At 50.2% G+C, this 23019-nt stretch overlaps 1 protein-coding gene across 1 annotated transcript in view; it reads left to right on the plus strand.

The window, feature by feature from the left end:
• The window catches only part of tenm4 (teneurin transmembrane protein 4), a 175054-nt gene that overhangs the window by 127261 nt on the left and 24774 nt on the right, over nucleotides 1-23019 (plus strand). Inside the window, 7 exon segments of the mRNA XM_030380863.1 lie at nucleotides 1-64; nucleotides 2211-2460; nucleotides 3506-3526; nucleotides 7430-7662; nucleotides 9443-9597; nucleotides 16544-17421; nucleotides 22115-22287. The exon segment at nucleotides 1-64 is cut by the window's left edge and continues 80 nt beyond it. Of these exon segments, the coding sequence (XP_030236723.1) occupies nucleotides 1-64; nucleotides 2211-2460; nucleotides 3506-3526; nucleotides 7430-7662; nucleotides 9443-9597; nucleotides 16544-17421; nucleotides 22115-22287 (1774 nt within the window).

A 23019-nucleotide genomic window follows, 5' to 3' on the forward strand; every position in this document is an offset into this window, starting at 1 on the left:
ACCACAGCCTCCAAGCTGGGGGGATGGGCGATCGACAAACACCACGCCCTCAACATCCAGAGTGGTGAGGGCTCCAGGGACTCCCACCCTTCCGTCCATCCCTCCCGCCTTTTCCTCCCTCCCTCCCTACCTCCCCCCTTCCTCTCTTCCCCATCTCTCTGTTCCTCCCTCCCACCTCCCTTCCTCTCTCCCTTCTCTCTCCAGCCCCTCCCTTGCTGTTCCCATCCCTCCCTCCCTCCCTCCCTCCCTCCCTCCATCCCTCCCCACCTCCCTCCCATCCCTCCCTCCCTCCCTCCCTCCCTCCCTCCATCCCTCCCCACCTCCCTCCCTCCCTCCCTCCCATCCCTCCCTCTCTCCCTCCCTCCCTCCCTCCATCCCTCCCTCCATCCCTCCCCACCTCCCTCCCTCCCTCCCTCCCTCCCTCCATCCCTCCCTCCCTCCATCCCTCCCCACCTCTCTCCCATCCCTCCCTCCCTCCCTCCCTCCCTCCCATCCCTCCCTCCCATCCCTCCCCCCCTCCCTCCCTCCCTCCCTCCCTCCCTCCCCACCTCCCGCTCCGTCTCCCCGCTCCGCACACGGGGTCTTTATTAATCACATCGAATGCAATAAGTCATCGCATCCTACCGCGCATTACGTGAAATGAAAGCCGTTCCATTATAGAGCGATAACAATGTAATGAAGCGGCAGGCCGGGATGCACGCTTACCGGGAGCCAACAGGTCTGAAGTCCACAGCGGTGCCATTAAGGCGAGTGGGTGTCTAACTACCCGGCTACCCAGCTGCCTTGCTTCGGAGCGTCGCCGGAGCACTTTGGACCGCCCCGCCGCGCTCCGGCGCCCGCCGTAACGAGCGGGGGATGTCGTCTCACGTCAGACGCCTCTCCGAGCGTTTTCTTTCACTTTCCGCGCAATCTCGGTGTCGACAGAGAGCGGGCTCCCCGAAGAACAGGCGTTACAGGGTTAGGGTTGGAAAATAAGGCGATTTGGTGAAGGCACAACTTAAGGCAGCTCCTGTCATGCCAGTTAGGACCCGGCGATCTGTTGCTGTCAGGACCCGAGACTTCACAGGGGAAGATGTCCCTTCGATCTGTCGTGCTGCGTGCACAAAAGCCTCACACACACACACACACACACACACACACACACACACACACACACACACACACACACACACACACACACACACACACACACACACACACACACCTCCTGCCAGCCCCCCTGTCCTCTTGGCTGGTCAGTGTGCTGTCCACGCCCAGGGTTTTTAGAATCATCCCCTAATTTAATTGCTCTCTCTGGGCTACTTCCACACACACACACACACACACACACACGCACACACAGACACAGACTCCCACACTCTCATAGTCTTACAAACACACTCTCGCTGACACACACACACACACACACTCATTCACAGATAACCACCCACATCTACCACACATACACTCTCACTGACAGCCAACCTCCACACCACACACACACACACACACACACACACACACACACACACACACACACACACACACACACACACACACACACACACACACTCACACTTCATACCCTACCTCACACACACCCCATGGCCAGCAGTGTCTAAGATTAAACCCTCTCCCACAGAGAGGGCGCTTGGCTCCTCCTCTGATGGACCAAATGTTGTGATTCTTTGAGCCGGCATGTCAACACACACACACACACATGCAAACACAGACAAACACACACACGCATGCGGCATCCTAAAGACCATCACATCGATCCGTCTGCTGGAGGATCTTCGAAATTAACATACCGGATCCTTTTCTCCAAAGTTTACACGCTGGCAAATATGCAAATAACCTGTGTGTGTGTGTGTGTGTGTGTGTGTGTGTGTGTGTGCATTTAAGCATCTAGGTGTGTGTGTGTGTGTGTGTGTGTGTCTGTGGCCATCAGTGCGTGTCTGTCTCTGTGTTTATATGTGTTGCATGAATGTGTGTGTGTCTGGGTCTCTGTGTCTGGGTATGTGAAATATGTTTATTTTTGTGTGTGTGTGTGTGTGTGTGTGTGGCCATTAGTGTGTGTATGCGTGGTGCAGGAGTCTATGTGTGTGCACGTGTGTAATCGACCACACGGCTCTCACGGGCGCACCTTTCCCTCTCTCTCACGGGTCTCATGTGTTACTCACCACTCTCTTTCCCCCCCCCCCCCCCCCCCCCCCCCCCCCCCCTTCCAGGTATCCTCCACATGGGCAACGGCGAGAACGTCTTCATCTCCCAGCAGCCCCCTGTGATCGGCAGCGTGATGGGCAACGGCCGCCGCCGCAGCATCTCCTGCCCGAGCTGCAACGGGCTGGCGGACGGCAACAAGCTGCTGGCCCCCGTGGCGCTGGCCAGCGGCTCCGACGGCAGCCTCTACGTCGGGGACTTCAACTACGTCCGCCGCATCTTCACCACGGGGAACGTCACCAGCGTGCTGGAGCTCAGGTACACCCCGACGACCACCAGGGGGGGAGGCTATCACGGAGCCCGGGGGAATACGTGGGAGCTTGTACCCTGTTGTCTTAACCTCTAACCCCTATCCTTTGGCCCCTGAAAGGGTTAGCAAAGCCCAGTGTAAGCGAGAAAAGCGCAAAGGCGAAAAGGTTAAAAAAGGAAATGCGATCCGAGCAGTCGTGACATTCGTGAAAGTCACGGATAGAAAAGGACTGCTGCTGTAAGGGTCTTACCGGTCATCCTAAAGGATAGCTGTAACCCTTACCCATGAGCCTTACTCTAACCGGAACCTTTAACCCCTCATTTAACACTAACCCTACACCCTGCAAATAGATGAGGTGCTAATTGGTTTTCTTTTCTATTTCTATTGTCGTGCACAGCTATCCTACCTAATGACCTTATTGTATCTTACGATCTTGATGATACCTATCCTTTGCTCGCCTACCTCTGTCTGACCTTACCTTTTCCTAGTTTACCTCATCTCCTCTCCCCCCCCCCCCCCCCCCCCCCCCCACACCCTCCTCTTAGCCAGGGGTGGTCCCTCTACTGGTAGCTCCTAAACGATTAGTTCAAATCAAGTCAGTAAATTATGTTCAGTGAATTACTTTTACTGCCCGGAAACGATTAATGCATGAATGCTCTTCAGAAGAAGAATAAATAGCATGAACTCCAGTGCTCCAGTTTTTTACCGTGCGCACGCACACTCAAACACACGCACACACTCTCCTGGATACACACGCCAACACTCTCCGTGATGCCCTGGCCGTTAGTACAGACGCCCACGCCCGGTGGGGGGGCGTCTGGTTCTAAAGCACCGGGCTGGGGCCGGCCTCTGATCCTGGGCTCCATCGCTCATAACGAGCGACTAGCAGCAGGCCACCTCACCACCGCCAGAGACCTCTCGAATGTAATCTAACGGCATGATTATTTTCCTCCTAATCACTTTCCTCCTCCACTAACAACTAACATTTTCCTCCTTCTCTCTCTTTTTTTTTTTGTGTCTTGCTTTCTGCTGCTGCCTGGCTTACTTTGACAGAAATAAAGACTTCAGGCATAGGTAAGCCCTGCAGCCTGTCCCCAAATGTCCCCAAAAAACCCTTTCCGCTGTTGTACCCCGAGAGATATATCGCCTCTCACACAACAATTAAATTCAATGCATTACCTGTTGCTAAGAATAGCTTGATATAGTCCTTTATCAACCCACGGTTTCCCCTCGTATTTACATGAAGAACTTGCGGTGACCTTACCGAGGAATAACGCGTCGGCAACCCTAAAGATTATCTTTTAATATAACGGGTGCCTGCGTGATCTTTGTCTTGGTAAAGCTTGCGTTTTATTGGTTCATTAACAACCTCTCCTGAGCTGACATGATCTGAAAGGTCTAATCGCATTAGGGCGCAGCGGTATGTTTGCAAACTGATAAATGAAGAAACTATTAGGGTAAATGTCACGGCAGCGAGGCGGCGAAGAACGGTTAGCTTAGGCGGCGCTGGATACCGACTTCTTCAAGAGCGAAAAGGCAGATTCCGCCAACTCCGCTATGGTCCTCTTATCTGCTCCAATATGGCCAATCGTGCACGTAATTGATCCGGGATGTTTGCAGAGGCTACTGTTAAACATCCATACTGCAGAGTTGTTTTTTGTGGAAGTCTGCTCGCTGGAATCACAACGGTTTCCCACAATGGCAATGTGAGGTCGTTGGAAGCCTGGATGTTATCAAGGGCTGAATGACAAAAGAAGGACTCCATATGCCTTCGTAGATGTAGGGGGTGGGGGGGGCGGGGGAGTCAAATCTTCATTGTGTGCTGTCTTTGGATAGCAGTTCTCAGGCAAAGGCCCACCCATTGATTTTCTATCAGAGGTCATGACTTGGCTTAAAATGGCCGCATTACGGCAGAGATGAGAAGCCAAGTGACTCTAGTTGCTGGCCTTTATCTGGAGACCAGACCACGTAAACACTACACATTGTGAGGCTCGCTCTCCCTCTTTCTCTCTCTTTCTCTGTGTGTCTCTCTCCCGCTCTCTCTCCATACACCTCCTATAAACGAATGCAGTCCTGCCCTTTATGGCTTTATCTTTTTATCTCTCACACATCTTTGTGCACTAGCACAAACACACACACACGCACACACAGACACACACTCACAAAGGCAAGCAGACATAAACACACACAGACACACACACACACACACACACACACACACACACACACACACACAGCCATGCACGCTCACATGCACGCTCACATGCACACTCTGCCCTGCTTACCGGAGCAGGACAGAGGAGACGTGTAAAGCGCTCCGTGCTCGGGAGACATTTGCATATTAAAAAGCAGATTTGTCCCAAGGAACGACTCATGCTGTGTGTGTGCATGCACAGGAGGGGTTGGCTACTGTCTTAATGTGTGTGTGTGTGTGTGTGTGTGTGTGTGTGTGTGTGTGTGTGTGTGTGTGTGTGTGTGTGTGTGTGTGTGTGTGTGTGTGTGTGTGTGTGTGTGTGTGTTGTGTGTGTGAATGGTACAACGACAGTGCTCAGAGGGGGGGGATGATCTTACCGCAGTCCCACCACCACCACCTCCACAAATGTCCCTAACCCCTCTTCATGCCCTCCCTCTCTCTCTTTCTCCTGCTCGCTCGCTCTCTCTCCCCGCTCCCTCTCCCTCCCTCTCTCATCGCCACGGCGGCATGCCGCAAAATCCAATTATCTTCCACAAACTGGATGTTGTCAGTGAATATAGATGGAGTCCATGGGCCAAGGTCGCCGTGGTAACGCCTCATAGTTTCACGCACTATGGGGCAGCGCAGGTCTACATGCGACCTGCAGCAGATAAAGTATCAGCTGATTACTTATGCCCCCCCTACCCCCGTTATGGCCTACAAGTTTCTCTCCTTTTCCTAGACCAAGCGGTTCAAACCGGGAGCTCAGGTAACAGAGCAGGTCATTAAACAGAATGTTGCTGGTTTGACTCCCGGCTCCTGCTAGCTAAGTGTCGAGGTGTCCCTGAGCAAGACACCGACCTAACCCTCACTGTTGCCGTGCATAAGTCAACACCGCCGTTGGTGTAGGAACGAGTGAATGCGAGGCACTAATTGTGAAGCATTTTTCGTGGTCACGGGCTAGGAAAGCTGGACGTGATTGCAGTCCAATTATTGGTTGGCTGAAGCCTCCCATCGCCACCGATTGGCTGGAGGTCAATAATCGCTCAAAATGGACATTCCTGCCAGGATTTATTCTTCTGAAGTGTAACTGCTTTACGTCAGTGTCAGAGTCGCATGGAAATAGGGCGGGTGGGGGGTAGGATACTGCTGTTTTTAGGGTGTTTGATCAACATTTGAAAATATTCTGGGTTCGATCCCCCAAAGTCCACATTCTACCTGTAGGCCTCCTAGAGATGGAAGCCCAAGCCCTTCTACTTGCTTGTATCTTAAATGATTCAATGGGAGTCTAGAGTGTGTGTGGTTGATGGCTGGTTCGAGCCGCCTCCCCTGACCCCAGCCAGACCGATTGGATTCTGGGGCCAGGTGAGGCTGCCGACCTATGGTTTATTGAACGATCATACCCATAGGTCAAACCACCCGTCATCACAACCGCACTCTCAGATCTCAGACATGGCAGCATTCGAAACCTGTTCTATGTATCATTATCCTTCAAACTTTGCAATAAACGTGCGTATTTCGTCATCATCCCCCCCCCCCCCCCCCCCCCCATGTCTTGGGTTCTGGGGAGCCCAGTAAAAGCCACCCAGGTTGATTCTGGCCGCCGCCTAGGTGGCGCGTAGCACGGACGTGGCTGCAGTGTGCTGCGTTGGATAAGGGCGTTGTCCAAATGACTAAATACATATTAATAAATGGTAAATAGGTCTTTCCCTCCCCTGGAGACCTTCAGGGTGATAAAGTGGGGTCTCTGTCTCTTTTCTTTCGTTCCTAGGATCTGGTTTGAATAATTCCCTGTCAACGGGTCTCTGGGTGCTGATTATACAGTCTAGTCTAGCGGAAGTGCCCCCTCACCAGAGTCAAGTTACTTTCAAAGCGTTCACAAAGGAAGAGATAGATAGAGAAAATATAATATTCAATTTATTTATTTTTTCCTCACTTGGGCCGAAAGGCTTCTCCGGTACCTTTGAGTGTCGGCGGGGCCTGCTGGACATTGATCCAGTCAGCAGGTCAGAGACCTGGCTGCTGGGACCGGATCAATCCGGGCCGAGGACGGAGATGAATGTTCACCGCTCCGAGGGAGAGACGCTTCTTAGTCAGACCAATAACACGACAGCGTTTGGGGAGGATTATGTTTGCAGCGCTGCCGGTGTATTTTTCGAATTCGTGCCTCACGGATGTAGGACGCAGGTTGAAAAATATAGTTTTTATTAAACAATGGAGTTTATTAAAACACAAAGCCGACCGCGTATATTCTGAATAATGGATACAAATATCTTTCCCTGGCTGCACATTAAGACTGTTTTCATTTGATAAAATGAAAACATTTTATCATTTGATTAAATTGAAAACAGTAGGAAATATACGGTTTCCCCCTTCCAACCGTGTGTTACGACGCAACGACCTTGATCTACAGATTGTGATGTCTACCGCCATGCCTGCAAAAAATTCCCAATAATTACCGCAAAAATACGATGTTCGATTAAGCCAGGTTGTGTATCCGTTTTCTTTAAACAACAGATATTTTCTAACCAAGTAGTCCAGGTCAAAATCATTTCTACTCCCGCCACGTTCTGCCTTGTTTAATCTCCCTCTGCCATCCGGGTCTCCGCCACCTCGCTTTGCAAAGCGTAATTGTGTCCGATCGACTCCCCATATCGGCTGGTTAAATCCATTCCCACCGCATTGCATCTTGTTCTACTCGAAAGTGCCCCCTGTTCTCTTCTTCCTACTTGCTGCTTCATTAACCCCTCCCCCCCCCCTTTGTGTCTTCCACTTCCTGTCTACTTCCTGCTTCGTCCCGACAGTAACAGCCCCGCCCATAAGTACTACCTGGCGGCCAGCCCTGTGAGCGGCGCGGTGTACCTGTCTGACACCGGCAGCCGGAAGGTGTTCCGGGTCAAGTCCCTGAGCGCCGTGAAGGACGTGGCCAAGAACCTGGAGCTGGTGGCGGGCACCGGGGACCAGTGCCTGCCCTACGACGACGCGCGCTGCGGGGACGGGGGCAAGGCGGCCGAGGCCACGCTCACCAACCCTAGAGGTAGCGTGTTAGCATCAGCTATGCTGTTACCTGACAGGCACTAGGCAAGCAAGAGAATGTCACATGGACGGAGATATTTGATTGTGAATTATATGTTGGTGCATTTTTATTAGAACTAATTATATGCATATATATCCTTAAAGTTTTGAATGTTTAGACTTATTCAGAATAAACGGTCTACCTTATGATTTATATCCAAAAGCGAACTATGTATATTGATCGGGTTAAAAAGATCTGTGGGGAAGCAAGAAGTTGCTGTCTTAGTAATCTGTGGATCTATCCTAAAGTTGAACCACATGCAAGTATAAATATATAGAACTGGTCCATACATTTACATTTCCAATCGACAACCTCACAAACAAAAGGAATAGCAACATACTACAAGACCAGTGAGTCGCCTTACCAAAGACGTTATTTTGTCAGCAGTGTGTACATCTTTAAGATGGCCAGTGAAGTGGAGATCAACCGACTTCTGTTTTCAATTTTGATTCACTCTGAATAATGTGTGCAGAATCCAGCCCTCCTGAGGTCTTAAACCGTGTTGGTGCTTTACAACGCATGACAGAATCTGCTGATACAGTGAGCGCATTCCCCCTTCTTCCAAATCAACCTTGGCTTACAGACCACAACTTCTGCCTGCCTGCGCGGCTTTTTGTTCCAGCCCCCCGAAAAAACAAAAGCACAAAAAAACGACCCCCGAAGGTGTATTCCAAACAACCGAGTTAAAAATATATCTTCTTGTAGAGTGAGTAGCACACTGCCCTCCGGGAAGGGGCAACCTGTGTACGGTATGCACATGTAGCAGCCGTCATGTGACAGAATGTATGAAGCTGAGCGAGGGAGAGAACAGCAGGAGTCTACCCGCTTCCCTTCCGGCGACCCCTCGCGGGGCTGCAGACGGACGCGCACAGAGCCGGATCGATACCCTTTAGTCCTCGCTCGCTGCTTTCTATTTTGGCTTTCGCTTTCTAACCCCTCGCAACCTGCTGCCTTCGTGAGCCACGGTCATTTTCAAGCATTGAGCAGTGTCGAATGTCGATTTACCCTGACGCACGCACACACACAAACACACACAAACACAGATGCGCACATACCTACACACACACACAAACAGAGACACACACACCTTTGGATTTGGGTTTGAATCTCTTCAAATTTTGGGTTTGGACGTATTTAGTTCATAGTGTATCGGGATAGGTTCTATCAAGTTTATTGTGTATTTAGTTGGACGTATTTAGTTTGATAGTGCATTGGGATAGGATCTATGAAGTCGATAGTGTATTTGGTTTGGACCTGATTGCTTATTGGGATGACTCGCCCGTCATAAGGCCACGTGGCTGCTCCTTTGTCCTCCCCTTGTAGATGGTAATGATTCACATGCCCAGAAACATGCAGCCAGCAATCTGGAATCTGCGACGGGCTCCCAAAGCGTCTGGCATCCGCCGGCGTAGATCTCAGATCTCCCTATTCCCCGACTGTTGAACCAGTCCAAACGGACTCAATGACATTTGTAGGTTTTCCAACGGTTAATCTAAAGGTAAAGGGGATTTTTCCGATTGCGGCCCGGATCGATCGGTAGTCCTCATCTGGTTTGATGTCTCCGTTGTGCTTTGTTATTGACGGTGGGGGAAAAATCAATGCCGGCGTTATATTTTATTACAGCGCGCTGGCCTCCCCTCCCATGTCATAAATCACCTCCAGACAAAACGCCTGACGGCTCCTCCTGCGTGGCCGACCCCAGGCTGACGCCTTGTTGTTCTTATTTGACGTGTCGCTGCAGGCGTCACCGTGGACAAGTACGGCATCGTCTTCTTCGTGGACGGCACCATGATCCGTCGGATCGACCAGAACGGCATCATCTCCACCCTCCTTGGCTTCAACGACCTCACCTCCGCTCGGCCCCTCAGCTGTGACGCCGTCATGGACATCTCGCAGGTGAGACCCCCAAGCCCCTCCCCCCGCTCCTCCCCTCGCTCCTCCCCTCGCTCCTCCCCTCGCTCCTCCCCTCACTCCTCCCCTCGCCCCTACCCTAGCCCCTACCATAGCCCTTACTCTAGCTCCTCCCCTAGTTCCTCCCCTAGTTCCTCCCCTAGCCCCTACTCTATCTCCTACCCTTGCTCCTCCCCTAGTTCCTTCCCTAGCCCCTACTCTTATCTCCTACCCTTGCTCCTCCCCTCGTTCCTCTCCTAGCCCCTACTCTATCTCCTACCCTCCCTCCACCGCTGGCCACAGCAAACATTTCAGACCGACCAATGAGCTCCATCATGGTGGCACCGCCATTTCTAAATTAACTTGTCACTTACTCCACGAGCAATACAAGCAGTGTTACAATTACCAATTTAGGACTGACTATCTCTTTCACGGAATGTGTGACTTTTGGCATTCTTCCAGGGACCGCACCCAGAATCACCAACACAGAACCGTAAATGCAAGCACCAGCGTAGATCCCCCTGGCTATTTGAAGTACAAGTAGGATAATTTAGGCTTTATCCGATGGTATTTGCTGGATAGTCAAGCTGTATTAAGGAGGTAATCCCAGCTAGGGGTCCTTCCAGGATATGATCGCTCCATTGTATGAAATACTCTCTTTACCTCAAGTGAACTTTTCGTATTTCTTGTGAACAGCGATTGGTTTTATATAACCTGCCTTCGATATTACTGTTGGGATGATTGTCTTCCTCATAAATGATAGCTTTGAAAGTTCTAGCCTCCAAACCATAAGTGTCAGAGAGTGCCTCATTCCTGTTGCCCATAGATACCAACCTGGCTCTGTGGTCCATAAGCCTAGCCTAGTTCAAGGCTTGCTCTGTGAAGTGTTTGGTTAGTTTACCCTGTAGCTTGATCACAATGTGAAATGTTGGCCTTCTAGCAATGTGATTTGAATGTTAGCCTGCTAGCAATTTGATATCAAGCGTGCTATCAAAGATGAATTTTTACATACTGCAGAATGTGATCCGAACCGTAGCCCGTAACAACGTGTTCTGCATGTTGGAATATCGTAACTAGCAGGTGTTTTCTCCAGAGCAGGTGAATGGGGACTGCCAGAGCCTGAGGCGCGTGAGCACTGATTGGATTCACAGCTTTCTACACTCAGCCTTGGTAAATTGTTTTTACAAAGTGCAGGCGTCTAAGCACGTAGGGCAGCCACGCACACCGCCACGTAAGAGACAGGCGTGATCTGGGCTGAAGGCTAGGATATAATTGGTCGGTCCAAGAGATTATGGATGCAGACAAAGTAGCCGACAATACAAAAAGGTCTGGGCTGGTGTGGTCCACTGTGGTCAATCACAATAAAATGAAAATGGCCGTCCCCTGGTTCAGGAAAAACAACAGAGGAATGGAGACGAGAATAGCAGTTGTCATGGTGTTGTGGTGGTGGTGGTGGTGGTGGTGGTATGGAGGATATAGGAGGTGACCCTTGCACCAGGTCGCTGGATGTCCACATCGAGGGCTACGTGTTCCGTATGTCTGACCGACCCGGTCCCGATCTAAGGTGGTGAACCGTTGGCCTATAGCTGCAGGGGGAGCAGGCGAATGACCCATCGCACACGCACACATTAACACACACACACACACACGCCACACTGTATAGGAACGCTGTCATTGAGTCCCACAAACATGGCAGGGATAGACTCGCATACACACACAGGCATCGATACACTCAGACACACACACACATAAATAAACACACCAATACACTCAGACACACACGCACAGCAATACATTCAGACACACACACACACACACACACACAGACACACACAGACAGACACTTACAAAGGCACCAATACACTCACACACGTACCAATACACACACACCAATACAAACTCACAAACGCGTACCAGACAGATGGAATTCTCCCCCAGGCAAGGTCATGACTCTTAGGTCCCGTACCCCCGAGCTGTGAGGTCACTTGCCCCCAAGTCGTGTGACTCCTCTGCTTCTGCCATATTTAATTTCACTCGCGTAAATCTCCCGCTTGCTTATTCCCACATGCAACATATTTGATGCAGCGTGTCGACTCTGGTTTACTTTTGAAAGGAAGAAAAACTCATTGACATTCAACATCAATTATGTGAATATGAAATGTATGCTTGATGATTAATGCTCAATATTTAGAAGAAGTATATTCGCCCATGAAGCTACAACCAAGAAATTGCAAGAAACATGCAGTCTTTGCAGTGCTACATTTTAGACACAAGAGATTACATTTTCCTTATCTATCTACGGATCGATCTATATATCTATCTTTATATCTCTCGCTCTCTCACTCTCTCATCCTGTATAAATATATGTATTTATATATTTGTCAAGCATATTAATTACATGTGATTGCCTGTGTACAGTATAATTAGTATTGGAGGCATGTGTTGGCACCTGGAGCTTCTAACTGTCATCCAGAGAGAGGGAGAGGGAGGAAGGGAGGGAGGGAGGGAGGGAGGGGGGGAGGGGGGGCAGGCTCCAGGGTTAGGGACTACCACTGGGTTGTTTCCTGCCCCGCGTGTTGCATGTTCTCCAGCAGGACTAGCAAGCAGGACCCGGGGGGCTGGGATGCCAGCGGAGGAAGGCTTTGTGTGTGAAATGATGTATTCAGAGAAGAGCAAAGCCTCCAGCTGTCCGACCCCAACCCCCAGAGACCCTCCACCCAGCTTCCACCTCCACCCCGTCTCTCAGCTCCTCTCTCTCGCCTTCTCTCTCTCTCTCTCTCTCTCTCTCTCTCTCTCTCTTTATTAGCTCCTCTCTCTCTCTCTCTCTCAACCACTCACTCGCTCTGTCTCGCTCTCTCTCTCTCTCTCTCTCTCTCTCTCTCTCTCTCTCTCTCTCTCTCTCTCTCTCTTTATTAGCTCCTCTCTCTCTCTCTCTCTCAACCACTCACTCGCTCTGTCTCTCTCTCTCTCTCTCTCTCTCTCTCTCTCTCTCTCTCTCTCTCTCTCTCTCTCTCTCTCTCTCTCTCTCTCTCTCTCTCTCTCTCTCTCTCTCTCTCTCTCCCTCTCTCTCTCGCAACCATTCACTCTCTCTCTCTCGCTCTCTCTCTCTCTCGCTCTCGCTCTCCCTCTCTCTCTCTCCCTCTCCCTCTCCTGCCTCCCTGATTCCATCACACCCTCTCCACCACCACTACCATTTCCATCGTCTATCCACTGCCATCATCACTACCTGCCCAACTAACATCAACAACAACAACACCACTATCATAACCCCCCCCCCCCCCCCCCTCCCCACACACACACCACTATCAATCCCACCACCACCCTTATGATCAACATTTCTACCCCCAGAGCTACCACCACCACCACCCCACCCCACAACAAATTCCATTGCCACCAACACTACCAACCCCCACCACCACACAGTTCCACCCACTACCAACACCAATACCATCCCCACTTACCCTCTCCCCCCCCCCCCCCCTCCTCCCCCCCACCCTCCCTTTCCAGTGTGTAGAAACAAGTCCAACGGAGTGCAGCTCCCCACAACTATGACAAATCGCACAAGCACCACCAGATAGACACACACACAGACAGCAAAAAGCATTCATTAAAAATTCATCCAGGGCACACAGCATCCTACTTCAAACACTCCGGGACCCCTTACTTAAGGGGCCTGCCGCTCCACCGAGCAGTGCTTGCAGAAGGACTCCATATCTCCTTCATATCGTCCCATCATACAAAGTAGCCCCGCACTCGTGATTGATTATTTAGCTTATTACTGATCTACTGCTTCCTAATAGCTCTATTAGGAGTGCCCGCATTTCATGCCAGGGATTAATAAGGCTCTATCTTACCTTGTGTTATCTTAATAAGACTTAACATTCGGCCGCTGTTGTATTCCTAACTGCCTGGAAGGAGGGATCCCTCTTCTGTGTTTTTTTTTATCTCAAGGCAGGCTTCTTCCCTTTCAGCTTTTCCTTGTCTTTGAAGGGCTTAGGGTTAGGGGCTGTGGTATGATATGGGCCTCTGAAGCCATTGGAGGCTGTAACCGTGATAAAGAGCTTTTACCAATAAAGTTGTGGATGGATGTGGATTCATCTCCTGCTGATAAAACTTGATACTTTTAATACTATTAATACTATTAATACTAATAATCACAGACGGGACATCCTGGCCCTCAGGTATGGCACAGGGCTGTATTAGAAATCAGAAAAATTAGATTAATAAAATAATAATTCATAAAATGAACAAAGAGGTCATGGGTTTGCGGCGACTCTCGGCAGGCCTCGGCGTCTCCACCTGGGCCGCACACGCGCTGACGGCGAACACACCGCGCTGACCTTTCAGAGCTCCGCCCCTCCATATGCTTTGTTTCCTTGATGGTTTTATTAATAATCATAACCCTGCTCAGTGCCGTCTTAATGTGCAAGGTCAGGAGTGTGACCTCGGCGGGAAATATTTTACCATAATTATGCTCCTATCGAGGGTCTTTAGGTCCGGCAACTTGTTATTTTAAGGCTCTGACCGCATTAATATACAGCCAGGGAAAGGGCTCGACAAACCCCCCTTGCTTGCTGAATGCAAATGACTATATATGTATACATTATCATATAATTGTACATATTTGAACACATACATCGTTCCCTCCAATGTATGTATAGATTTAAATAGGGTATAACTCTGAGAATGTTACGTAAGCTTCAGAAAGCTTCATCTCGTCTCCCGTGACAACACAGAGCTGAAATCCGGACGGACGGATGCAGACGGACATCACTCTGATGAGATTAGAGCAGGGGAGCAGCTCATGAAATGGAAAACCATTCACGCCGCCGGTGGAATAACTGTGCTTTAAATCCAAGTGGCGTTCGGGGCTGTCCGTCGGTTGGGCGAAATCGTCGACTCCCGGCGCCCCACATGACAGCCGACCCGCCGCCGAACACAACGGAGCCGGGAATGATTGCGCGGCCGAATGTGTTACTGGGACGGCAGCTGGGGAAATATATCCCCCCATTTTCCCAGCAGTGTGAAGCCCTCCTTACAGCACGTCTCCCCAGGGTCCTTACCACAACGGGGCTCATGAAATATTTAACCAACGGTGTTGACAAGAAATAGGTTTTAAGAAATTGGAAATATCCCCCCCATTTCGAAGGCCAAGTTAAAAGCAATTCAGCAACACATACACACACACACACTGGGAAAAGACAGAGCGAGCGGGCTGTGGGCTTTCTGTTTTGTGGCCGGGGCTAAAGATATGCCTCCTTGTGTACTTCTTCTCTATTGTGTGTCGCGACGGGGTTGGGGTCGGGGCTAAGTAGGTAGCTTTTAAGAGCTGTGAGGCTTATGCCAGTCACAGGTAGACAGGGTTATCCAGCGCTGCAAAGAGACACAAAAGGAGATGTAGTCACTGCTGCACGATCTCAGAGATTCCCATGCAGCCGTTAAATGGAACAATACGAGCGCGAGTCTGAGGCGCTGCGTAGGTAATAAGAAAGATCCTCACTGTGGCTTTTTGTGTGTGTGTTTGGTGACTTGTCGTGAGTTCCTGTGGTAATCACGCCCTCTAAAGTAGTGACTCAAATATTGTGCAAGCGAAGCTGGATCAGATGTTTAATAAATGACTCTCTTTATTTTTGTGCAAAAGAGCAATAGAGTGCTTAACCATGGACAATTTTCTATTTGCCTGTGACTTTCTTTAATCTAGAAATGACTAGATTGTGTTCAAAATGCATCCAACATTTATTTATTGGCTGAGTAATAGTTGAGTCGATGCCACCAAGGGGTTGCTCACTCCATTTCTAAATTGTGTTGACACCCCCAGAGCTGTCACAACGCCCAACACTCATCTAGGACATTGTGCACCATGGTAATTTGTTCCCCTCATTTATATGCATTATAATCTTCAAAATATGTTCAATTCTTCTTAACATTCATAGCAATAGTTTACGCCACATTACGAAAGAACAAACCTCTCCGAAGACTGCTCTCTCCACGGCCCCGGGTTTGTGAACGTGGCATTACCACATCATTATGAAAGATTACTGAAGCATGGTGATTGCTGGGTAATTTTACACCCATTCCCGTTTCCAAGTTTCAGGATGAGCCTTTCCGAATCAATGCCTAGACTGCCGCCATAATGGGTCACCAAGAATACGACCCCCTCATTCTAATTTCCCGCAAATAAGGACAAGGTTTTTAATCAGGCTCCTTTTTATTTGGGCTCCCATTGAAATGAGACCGTCGGTATTATGTTCTGAGAAGTCCCCCTGGGATCATAAGTGCCGAGGAGACCGTCCAATTGGATGAGTCCAATCATTTTCTCTTGTTAGCAACCGAGATGCATTCTTCGCAGAACAATAAGTCGTGATTTGGGAGGTAAGAGATTGATGGAGCTCGCGTTTGTTGAGCGTGTCCCCCAGTTCATGTGCACAGCCCCCCGTTGTCTTGGTGCATCTCTAAATGAATAGCCCTTAAGTAGGAGATGGGCTCTCTGGGGATGAGATGGATGCGCTGGCCGAGGCTCAAGACAGCCAGAGTGAAAGGTAACAATGGCGTTTGTTCTTTGAGGGGGGGTTAATCAGATCATTTGACGCATCTCGCCTCTCCCCAGCCCTCGCCCGCTGCTGCTGTTATCAACTCCCATCTCAAAAATCATGTATTTGTTTTCTCCGTTAAAAGCGTGCCGGCCTGATATTTTCCGGCTTATCAGATCAGTTCTTCCTGGAAAAAGAGAATATAAAGAGGCTTTTGCATTCTGGCTAAGCTGTGAGATAAGGGACACCTTTTCAGTTTTGTGTGCACTTTTCAACGACCCCTTTTTTTTCCCACGACAGACTGTTTACCTCTGATAAAATGAAAAATGTATGGATCAATAAGTGCATGGCCTAGTTTTTTTTCCAGTGAGCTGATATCTTTTCGGTGTGTGTGCGTGTGCGTTTGTGTGTCCTCCGCTCAGGTTCGGCTGGAATGGCCCACCGACCTGGCGGTGAGCCCCCTGGACAACTCCCTGTATGTGCTGGACAACAACGTGGTGCTGCAGATCTCGGAGAACCACCAGGTGCGCATCGTCGCCGGGCGGCCCATGCACTGCCAGGTCCCGGGCATCGACCACTTCCTGCTGAGCAAGGTGGCCATCCACGCCACGCTGGAGTCGGCCAACGCCCTGGCCGTGTCTCACACCGGCGTCCTGTACATCGCCGAGTCGGACGAGAAGAAGATCAACCGCGTGCGCCAGGTGTCCACCAACGGAGAGATCTCGCTGGTGGCGGGCGCGGCCAGCGGCTGCGACTGCAAGAACGACGCCAACTGCGACTGCTACTCGGGCGACGAGGGCTACGCCAAGGACGCCAAGCTGAACGCGCCGTCGTCCCTGGCCGTGTCGCCCGACGGCGAGCTCTTCATCGCCGACCTGGCCAACATCCGCATCCGCTTTGTGCGCAAGAACAAGCCCTACCTGAACCCGCTCAACATGTACGAGGTGTCGTCGCCCATCCACGACGAGCTCTACCTGTTTGACGCCAACGGCAGTCACATCTACACCCAGAGCCTGACCACCGGGGACCACCTCTACAACCTGACGTACTCGGGCCAGGGGGACCTGGCCTCCGTCGTGGACAAGAACAAGAACCTGGTGACCATTCGCCGGGACACCACGGGCATGCCCCTGTGGCTCATGGTGCCCGACGGCCAGACCTTCTGGTTCACCGTGGGCACCAACAACGCCCTGAAAACCATCGCGGCGCAGGGCCAGGAGCTGGCAGTGATGACCTACCATGGGAGCTCGGGGCTGCTGGCCACCAAGACCAACGAGAACGGATGGACCACGTTCTACGAGTGAGTTTACAATTTTTTTGGTATATCTTAAAAAGTTCTCCCTGTCTTCGTGCTAGAGCCTGGAACTTTGAGTTAGATGTTAACTCCCAGATGTGTGCTTAAAGTCTCTCATCATATCCCTGGAGCTTTTATACCCAACAGTTGGTTAGCGGGAATAGGATGTCCTGATCACAGGCTTTTCTGCTGGGGTGTACAGGATGTCAACATAATACTCAAAGAAACAGGCAAAAAGTACCTGCCAAATATGGTATGAGCGTTAAGTAGCAGTTCGAGGGCTCCTTCCTACGTCTGAGTCGAGCACTACGACACGCGAGCCCCTTCCTTATGCCTGTGAGTGTTTGTCATTCAGGATACAAGGTCTGCGTTGCTATACTTGTAATCCTATTTGCTGTTATCATTCCAAATGAGATTACTGGTGGTGATGGGTTACTCATCGTGTCTCTACCTCCGCTTTGGGTGACAGACTGTGCACATCATCTTCATCGCTTGCCGGGATTTATGTGCTTCATGAAAAGCATATAGCTTTTGCCAAGCAAGTTTTTTTTTTTTCCCAGCCCCGGGCGGCTTGAGGCTACATGCTAGTGTAAGCATAATGAGATAGCCAGAGGTAGGAGTTGATTTGGTCAAAATCGACAAGAGGGAACTATTGCGTCATCTCTCTATCTCCGGCGCTGGAAGACTAGCATTCAGAGTTTTTATTTTTTTCTGTTCTATAGAGGCAGTCAGAGTCAGCTAATTCCTGGCTACCGGATGGATCCATGGCTAACTGGGTATTCCTCAAAAAACGTGTGATTAAACAGATGGGCTGGTCAGGCATCTGTTACACCTCACTGGAGAAGAGGAACACTTTGACACCTAACCGGATGCTTTGATTAATCCGAGCAGGCATTTATCACCCGTGTTTGATTTTCTTGTCGTCAGCGACAGCGGTACGGGGAATGGTGCAAAAAAAACACCAGAAGAGATAAAGTGGAAATTGAGCTAATTCAGCCATGCGTGGAGATATTTAGAAAGGTAGAGTGATGAGCCCACGGGCTTGCGAAACCCCCAACGGGTATTCAAAGCTCTCTTTAGTTATTTTTCTTTTGAATTTCCCTTAAAAAATGTGTCCTCGCTGCTTTGTAGAGCAGCACTCACAGAACAACAAAACAAAACCCAACCGATTAGCACAGAAAGGATTTTGCTGAGATTAAAATATGGAGAGCGAGGAAACTGGAGGGTTTTATTTGTTTCGTTTTTTTTTTTTTGCACACCTAGAATGCTACACGAGGACAAGAGGATCTGTACATCATGTTTATACTGTGATTAGCATACAGACAGGGTGGCTCAGCAGCAGCTGTGGGGCAACGCTAACACACACATTGGAGTTCAGGTGGAATGCATAATGTGCAGCTCAGGCAGCTATAGGTGGCTTTTATCTGCCTGTTCGATTTCATTTTCCTCCAATGGCCCCCACAACCGCAACGTTGAACAAATTCCTGTGCTATAGTGTTGCTTTCTTTTTTCCCTTTTGTTTTTCAAACTACATCTGCCCTCAACGTGTCCTTCAACCACAACACACAGTCCTCGCAATAAGAACTATAATCACGCACATCACTCAAAGAGATTAAGCAAAAAAAAAAGAAGGACCGACGTTCAATATAGTATTATTATCAGTTCATACGTTCCTGCGAGCGATCTCCACCGCCCATACTTCATTCAGACATCATAACACAAACGCTGTTTTCTTTGCATAATTAGCTCTGAAGGTCAACCCACCACCGCAGGGTCAAAGCCGTAATTTGCGGACGTCGGAAGGAGGGCCAGCACCATTCATCTCCCAGCTCGCCCCCCTCCCCACACCACAAACTAATGAACGTGTGCTTAAATGTCTCGGCCTATGGACTAAATAAGATTTAGTGTAAAACACAAAACCCGGTAGCACAGGCCGGAGCGGAACACGCAGAGAGGACACATGCTAGTCACACCACGGCGGTAACCCTGTGCAACCGGATCCGCTCCGGGTTTTACAGCGGGCAGACTCCGCGCTGACCCTGTGATGTTTGTGCTTGTATGGATAAAGAGATGAGGCTCGAGGGTACCGGCAAAGCTAATCAGTCTTATGATACGAGCAAGGCGGGAGGATTGTAATTTTGTAATTAGCCGGACCGTCGCGCAATTGTTAAGTAACGCGGGCGAGCGCTCGCAGCGGCGAAGAACCTTCCCCTGATGCTCTGAACTTAAGCGTCAAATGATTCCATTGATTCTGTCATTGAGACGATATGTGACTCACATAGAATCACTTCCCTCAACGCTCCCAACGGAGCGGTCTGTCCTCGTTAGCATCATTAGTCAAACAGGAGGAGCAGGGGAGGTTTGAAGGAAAGAAGTTGAAGATATGGGTCATTGTACGTTCATATTTAGAAGATTCTAGAGCAGAGTTGTGGCACAGGCTGTGCTGGTGGGAGTCAGGAAGTGAGGCTGGACAACGGGGGCTGATGGGAGGAGCGGTGGTGAGCGGACGCGTGGCGTGGTCGGCCCTTGGTCGACGTCCTATGTGAAAGGTCAGACAGCAGGCGCCTGACCCGGAGGTGATGCAATCCAAATGGACTCGCGGCTATCCAGGGGGAAAGAACAATTGCTCCCGGACCGCTCATCGGCCTACCCCCCTGCACCGCCTCTTGTCCGGGGCAGGCCAGATAATAGACAGCTGATTCGCAGAAGGCCAGAGCCATTAGGGCTCAGCCGCCTAGCCCCCGGGAGGAGGAAAGGGAGAGCCTCCTGCTCAAGGCCCTAATTGAGACGCCCCAGAGTTTGGGTCAGTGATCAAGCCAGGAAAACGCCGTATTGCCTTGGAATGAGATTTCTTTCCGGGCAGCTGGCTCCATTGTTCGGGGTGTGTGCAGGCGCTGGGAATGCCGTGGGTTTTTCAGGGGACTGTCTGAGCATGCGATGGCGTCCGGGCGGCGGCGTTGACGGGGGGTACAGTCGGCGGGCTCCATTAAGAACTCTTAGGGGGCTGGCGCTCCCGTTTACAGAAAGCTAAATATTACATTTCTCGTCGTGCGAACAATGGAGGGGAGATACTCCGATGGGATGACAATAGTCATAGCGATGAGATACATAATGGAGGGAAATCAAACGCTGGAGATAAAAAACGGCTCCACTGCTATTTTGGATTTTCGCTAGCACCGGTAAGCGTCACGGCGATGCACAACGCCCGGGTCACACATCAACGCATCCCGGGGCTGAGCGCGGTATCAGATAACATTTATCCGCTGGTGGAGGACTCCTCCGCCGATATCCTTTCCTCTCCCATATTGAAAATTAGAGATGAATGCTTAGAGGAAACACCTCGCGAGCGGCTCCCAGTCCTCTCATTTATTAGCGGGGTTTCATTACGCTAGCCAGACAGCGTCGAGCCGGAGACGAGCCTCCACTCTGTATTCACCGCGCAGGTAATGGGCTTCATGCTCAAGTAATGTACCGCTCGCTCATTCTGAACCCCCTGACAAGCTGAAGGATTTCAAATTGTTCCGCGCCCGTGCGCTCTCTCTCAGAGAAATGAGACAATCTGCCCAGTGGTGTTTGTGTGTGTGGTGAAGCGGCTCGCTAGCACACGGGCCAGGCACGATGCCGTCTCTCTCTCCGTGGTGCTCCCTTCACTTCACCACTCGCCGTTTTCCTTCGGCTGCATAATGAGATGAGGTGATAGCACTAATCTTCCAGACTAATAAGTGGTTTTCTCAGAGCGAAGGGGTGTGTGCTTCCCTCGTCCTGCTTGTGATTACCTGTCAGCTTTTTCTTTTGCGTTGAATTATTTATGCTAGTACCTAGATGTGTAAATGCACACATCCGACAGTTAAAGCGGACTAAGCGCTACTATAAGGGCTTACTTAAACCCCCGAACTGAAGGGATGACGTCCCCTGTAGTGAGACGCAGGGTGTTGGGGTCGGTGCGTCTGGATGGCTGAAGATTTAGTGCCTGTTGATGTCATTAGTCACGCAATCAACTGCCAGCCAGGGTGACCTCTGTCTGATGCTCTCCCTTATTTGGTTACATTAGCGAAGAACCTGCAATCAAAGGCCCGCTAAAAGACTTAAACAGCATATATAGAGAAACAAACCTACTAAGTGATTTGGAAAACATTTAAACAAATAAAATGCTAAGGTTGGCTCTTTGTGAGGCAACAATTCCATGAATGACATTTAGAGTAGCTTCTGAGGGCTTTAACTGTTAGATCAACTCCCATTTGCGTGTTTGTTTGTACGATAGGCAGGGCCATAAACGTCTAGTGGTTATGTTCCGATGTCAAACCCCAAACCTGCTTTCTATCTACTAGTCATCCATGAGTCATCATCAGTCATCCTGCCTGATGACCTGATGGCCGCAGAGAGTGTTGATATTATTAAGGACGAACTCAAAACCAACCTTTTTACTCAGGCCTTTAATTAAACAACTTATTTATCCCTTTATTTATTTTCAGAAAATTATCACTTTGGGTATGGATGGGTAGGAGGGGGAGGTCGCGATTGTTTTGAGCACTTTGTGTTCACATTTGCTTGTATGAAAAGTGCTATGCAAATAAAGTTGACGCATTGATTAATGAGCGCAAAGCAAAAACCGCCACAACTACTCATTCACGAAAAACTGGAGAAAAGCTTCCGCCAACCAGCTCAGTAGCAGTATCTCACCCCTCCGCTTGTCTCCCAGGTACGACTCCTACGGCCGCCTGACCAACGTCACCCACCCCACGGGCAGGGTGAGCAGCTACCGCGCCGACATGGACAGCAGCGTCCGGGTGCAGGCGGAGGGCTCTAACAAGGAGGACATCACCATCACCACCAACCTGTCCGCCTCCGGGACCTTCTACACACTCATGCAGGGTAAGCAGCCTCCGGAGGGCCGGGGGGGTTGAGTGAGCCAACCCCATCCCCGGAACCGTTCGGAGTGCCAGAAGGGTCCCGTATCTGGTGTCGGACTGGGTATTGGGGACCAGTGATCATGTTCGGATCATAGAGTGGATTCATTCGCCATCCCATCAGGGGGGAAGACTTCTCTCATGTTGGTGTGGTGGGGTTTGGATTTTGAAGTGGGTTTTTTGGGATTTGCTTTTTAATGAATGTACTTTTTTTTGTGGATCAATGTTCATGGGGATCTCGTGATAAGGCTCATGAGATCTGCGCAGAACGAGGACGTTGTTGTTTTTTAAAAAATTGGTAGATTTGTAGGAGACAAAATTGCGTTAAAATTATAACCTAATTTTGACCTGATAACGTCTGTTATTATCCAGTGTGTTTACTTGCACTTACCTGATGGTGTCTGCCTTGTCAACATCGCTACCACGTACACATACCGATAAAGTCTACCACCGCCAAGTGCACTGACAACTCCCTCCCTCACATCCCGCTCTCTGCTGCCCACCTCCCCAGACCTGCAGTCCACTCCGTCAGCTCTGAATCCTTTAATGCTGCAGGAGCAGCTGACATGACATCCGTCTGGTTCATTCTCTATAGCCGCCCCGTAGACAAAGCCTCACCCCACACCAGGCTTTGCGCTCCGTGCAGAGGCTCCGTCTCACAATTAGCTGTGAGGCTACACGTTGCGCTGAGGTGATT

Source organism: Gadus morhua, chromosome 16 (assembly GCF_902167405.1).
Source record: "Gadus morhua chromosome 16, gadMor3.0, whole genome shotgun sequence".
In the NCBI taxonomy this organism is placed as follows: domain Eukaryota; kingdom Metazoa; phylum Chordata; class Actinopteri; order Gadiformes; family Gadidae; genus Gadus; species Gadus morhua.